At 36.5% G+C, this 5,447-nt stretch overlaps 1 protein-coding gene across 1 annotated transcript; it reads left to right on the top strand.

Moving 5' to 3' along the window:
* The first annotated feature begins 590 nt into the window (after positions 1–590).
* On the top strand, positions 591–5,063 carry LOC121734697. Its single transcript, XM_042125296.1, has 4 exons — positions 591–805; positions 1,583–1,795; positions 3,037–3,166; positions 4,914–5,063. Exons 1-4 carry the CDS (start codon positions 719–721, stop codon positions 5,042–5,044), a joined length of 561 nt encoding a protein of 186 aa, XP_041981230.1. The 5' UTR covers positions 591–718; the 3' UTR covers positions 5,045–5,063.
* The last annotated feature ends 384 nt before the right edge of the window (positions 5,064–5,447 follow it).

Raw genomic sequence — 5,447 nt, 5'->3', positions numbered from 1 at the left:
TTTTCCTGAATATCTACGGCCACTAATACAATGTCCCTATGTTTTCTTTTTTTTCATCATTTAATTATTAAATAAGATATCAACGTTCAAAAACCCAAAAAAATGGCCAGATTTGCCGCTGTGTTCAAACATCCAGAAAACAGATTTGGCTAAATTATACAAAAAAAAATATAGGAACACAGTTCAAGCCTTTATTTAATATTTAATGAAAAAAATACATAAATCGGTTAAGTTTTGGAGAAGGAATCAGGGGACAACGAATCGTTGATTTTCTGCAGTTGTCTCTATCGCGTTCTGCGGTATAGGCTTGAGGTAAGGGAGACACCTATAGATATTACACGTATTTTTTATTCATTTCTCTAGCCCCTGGTGTACCTTCTTAATACATTCATTACCTATTTCTCAATTAAGTAGAGTCGCAGAGCTCCTAGAAATTTTAAATTTTCACTTATCTCTACGTGCTCTTACGCTGGCTAGGAAATATAATATTGCTATCACCCCTACCATATACCAGAGTAGACGAGATAGCAATACAGATAGGTCTTTATTAAAGCTTAAAAACACGACCTAAATGAGTAGAAAGGATCGGTCAGCGTTATCAGGCCCGGTAAATCTGATAAGCTGATAAACACTACGCCCATAATGCTAGCAGCGTTTCTAAATATACCTGTGCCGTCTATTTTTAAAATGTAAAAAAAATATAAGTTCCATTTTCAAAATGGTAGTGTTTATGCCGCGTTTCAAAAAGTGCTGTTGTTGTTTATCTCTAAGGACTGGTTCTCTTGTTATTGGATATGTTTCTATGGTAAGCATCGATTAATCTTGTGAAACATTAATTCTAAGTATCGAATGATAGTTTTGGAACCGTATGTTTTAGCGGCTAGAACCTATTCCGAGTTTAGAAAGTAATTTAATTTATTTTTTTTGACACCTCATTGAATTTTTTTAGAAAATTTCATCAAAAAAACATTTTTGTTAGAAAATTATTCTTACTAGATAGCGCCAAGATATCTCTATCTTCTTCAGAGTTAAATTATCGTTTAATAAAATTATTGTTTAATGATTAGTTTATTGAAGTGTTAGACAAACAATGTATCCAGGATGGGAGTTTAAGACAAAATATTCATTTGACTAAAGTTAAGTACGGTACTCATTAATCTATCCCTGAGCTGATGGTCTTCTTTACCTCTGTCCTCTACACTCCAGACAAAACATAGTTTTACTGCCGCACTTAGTGACGAATTATGTACTTACTTAAATGAAGAGTTTAACAAAAGCCCCATACATTATCTTACAAACACTTCATTAAATTAAAGTTTAATCGTCATTAAATATCTCTGATCGTAAAACACGTCTGTCTCACACAGCGTATATAAAATAAGGGGGCAAATGAGCAAACTAGTCACCTGATGGTACGCAACTACTGCAACGCAACTACTCAGAAGAGCTGCAGGTGCGTTGCCGGCCTTTTAAGAGGGAATACGCTCTCTTCTTGAAGGTTTGCAGGTCATATAGGTCCGGAAATACTGCTGAGGACAGTTCGTTCCCGAGTTTTACTGATTATGGTGGTTTTTTATTCCAGGTTCTGTCCTGCCTAGCACTAACCGGGACATCCCTTTCCTTATACAAAGTGGTCACGTTTGTGGACTCACACAAGGACGAGGGAGTAGCTGACCACACACCAGAGGAGTTTGAGCGTGTGGCCCTAAGTTTATACATCACACACGCGTACCTGTTGCTTGTGTTTGTGTATTACTTCGTTATAAGCCTCCTACTAGTCATTGGTGTGCATTTGGTAAGTAGTGTTGATATACGGCATAACGCACACAACTATAGATTGCTAGTCAAAAATGGAAGGCACGCTATTATAGGTGTATGAATGATCTCTGGTTATAGGCTACGAATAATAAAAATCGACAAAGTGCGAGTCGGACTTGCGCTCAAAGGGTTCCGTACCGATAGAGCAAAAATAGGCTAAAAATGGTGTTTATTATGGGAGCCCCCCTTAATTTTAATTTATTTTAATATTAAGTATTATTAAATATTAAAGTACACATATAACAAAAGAATATGTGAAAAATTCAAGTGCCCACGTTGCCATTATTGATAAAAAGCGAAAAATGCCGAAAAAATCACGTTTGTTGTATGGGAGCCCCCCTTAAATATATTAATTTTATTTTGTTTTCAGTACTTATTTGTTGTTATAGCGGCAACAGATATACATAATCTGTGAAAATTTCAGGAGTCTAGCTATAGCGGTTCTTGAGATACAGCCTGGAGACAGACAGACGGACAGACAACGAAGTCTTAGTAATAGGGTCCCGTCTTTACCCTGTAGATACGGAACCCTAAAAACTATATTATTCGTAGGTTATAGGTCTGTTTGCCGGGCCAAAAAATAAGAGGCGTTTCTCTTCAGGTGCGTGGTAACGCTATTGGTCGGTGTATCGTGATCAAAATGGTCGTAATAATTATTATTGGTCGTGAAACTCCTGATCACACGGTGACACGTTAAGGGGTTCCGAGACGAACAAGAAAGCAGCAGCTTGGCGGCAAGCACGTACCTATACTTCAAGCAAAACCAAAAAATATAAAATCACAACAAACCTGAGCAAGCACGTAAATTCTTGACAGTTGACTCAAGCATCAAGCCAGTAGCGGCGTAAGGGGGAGGGGGGGGGGGGGGCGACGCTGGGCGACGGATGTTTGCGCCGCCGCCTTTTTTTAGCATTAAGCAGCCTGGGCGCCGAGGAAATCTCGCCCAGGGCGCTGCCTGCTGGTAGTGCTAAAACCGTCCCTGCATCAAGCGAACATTGTAAACGGTCAATATGCTCGAAGCAAGCAAATCTATACGTGCTTGCCGCCAAGATGCTTGTTCGTCTCAAAACCCCATTATAACATCTTATTGCCCCCTCTACTTTCGAGCAATTTTATAGAGTCGATCTTAAAGTTGCGAGCGACCGTATATTACAAAAAAGACGGTCGTCGAGTACTATTGCAGCAAGCTCGGCCATCTTAAATATTTTTTTTTTTCAGAACAAATCGAGGATACTGCGATACTACTTCAACGCCGGACTTTTCTTGTTCTGCCTCGCGTTGGCCACTGTTGTGGTATCCACTGTGTTTTTACATTTTGTTGTGACGCTCTCCTTATTGAAATGGTGTCGTAAGTACATTTCTCTTCGCTTCTTTCTTTCTTTAAAAATAATAGTTTAAAAAACTAAAAAAAAACGCCTTCTTTATTTTAAAAATTTTAACAAATAATTGGTATTAGTTGGTAGATATGCAAAGTTTCGAATTAATTAGACTACTGGAGAATCTATCTCCAGTGAAGATAGATAAAAAGTCGACGACCTCTGTGGCTCAGTTGGTGGGCTGTATGTTGGTAGCTCAGGCCGGGGGCCGCGGGTTCGAATCCCGCCGACGCGACGGAACAAAAAGTTTTCGAAGTTCCTGGGTTATGGATGTGTATTAAATATTATGTTTATAATAAAAATCTTAAATTATAGGTAGGGTAGGTTGTCTCACATTGAATCAGGTAAATTTCAAAGTCTCGTAGAATGCTTGTTTTTAGATAAATTCCCCAATTTTTTTAAAATATAGTTTGAAAATTTATTTAACTACAATAAGACCAACAATTTTATTTAAAATTCTGTTTGGTTTTAGCAATAAAAAATAAATTATAAAAAATTAGATTTGGTTCAATGTGTCCATCGGGAGGTACACATTTAACCGGGGTATTTTCCACATTGAACCGCCTCAAAAATCATTTACATTTAGACTAATTTGTATTTAAATTGCCTTGTAATGTAATAAAAAGCTAAATATCGATAGAATTATATTTATTATTTTACTATAAAACTGAAGTTTACAACGTCAGTCTTCATTTGTACTTGAGCTGTGAGCAACATGATTTTTATCACAAAATAATTAATAATAGCTCTAAATCTTATAACCTAAACCTACTTTAAGCATAACAAAACATTTTTCTTCCACTTTGAGACCATTTTTTCTCGCTGCCAACTATATGGGATACTTAGTTATGTTATTTACCATCGCCATTTGGTACGCTAATTTACGACAGTCTTTAATTATAAATTTTAAAGCGCATTCTTGTACTCTTTATAAACATCTTCTTGTTCGCTGGTAAAAATGAGATGATTGTCATTATTCGGTAGCAATCTCTTCCTAGGTCCTCTACGTTGACGTGCAAGTATTTTTCTACGTAGCGTCGTAAAGTTGGGTTCGCAATGTCATAAGTTTTCGCTGCTTTTCTAATACTTTCGCCTGATCAATGCAATTATTGGCTGCCGAATGTCCACCTCTTTTTCTTACTAACACCTTATTACGCGCCATGCTGTAACAAAATAAATAATTATGGTGTTAGTACACATTTAACCACCGGGGTGGTACACATTGAGCCATGGTTCAATGTGTACCACCTACAAGTGGCTCATTGTGGGACAGACCACGTTTTGGCAACTAACTTCAAAATTTTTCCGGAAAATAATCTCGCACAGTAACGAATTAAGGTGCATCTACAAGCTGGATAACTACAGTATACAGTATTAATATAAAGAGACCAATATCATTTATTGTAAAAAAGTGAAAAAAGAAAGAAATTTGCAAAAAATACTTACTTTTTGAGTTAATTTTCGTAAAAATACTCCTCACACAACCTCTTCGCGCGCTGGCGCCACGCAAACTAGTGGGCAGACAGAGATAGTAAATACCTCTCTTTCAGTAATTTTTGCAGAAATTGGCAACGTCGCATTTCGGAAATAAAATGGTGGTTAAATGTAGCTGCCTGGTTCAATGTGAGACATCCGACCCTAAGTAGTATAATGTTTTTTTGTAATATAGGTAATTTAACTGTGTTCTTATAAATAATTATATATTTTGTTTGCTTTCAGTTATAATTTTCTACTGCCTTATTATGATTCGTAGTACCTATTTAGAAATGGAAGAACAGAGTAAACCCCGTGAATTTGAAATGCAGAACCTGTACAACCCGCTGAGGCCTCCACACACTTTATACGAGTGATTTAAGAAGATATAGTTCTATAAAGGAAATAAAACTTAAATATTTAATTATTGCACCTACCTTTAATTAAATTAAATAATACCTAGCATTAAAATTTCTAGAAACGTTGATTTTGTTCATATCTATTCTTCTTTTGCTTCATTTTCTTACGTAAAAAGGGACCTACCACATGTGCATGCTTGAACACAGTTTTGCTAGCGCATGCTTCTCGCATGAAAAGATGTAAGACTGACTTATCTACCACATGCATGCGCAAGCCACATTCTTGCCGAGATCGTCGGCGTATAAACAATGTTTCTCAATAAACTATTTCTTCTGCTTTAATTTTTCCAGTGTTTGCTAGTGACAAAATTGATAATGCATAATTTTTTTTTTCATATGCGTATTTTTTTATTCCTGTCAG

This window comes from Aricia agestis, chromosome 16 (assembly GCF_905147365.1).
Source record: "Aricia agestis chromosome 16, ilAriAges1.1, whole genome shotgun sequence".
Taxonomy (NCBI): Eukaryota; Metazoa; Arthropoda; class Insecta; order Lepidoptera; family Lycaenidae; genus Aricia; species Aricia agestis.
This window is presented reverse-complemented; position numbering and strand designations above follow the sequence as displayed.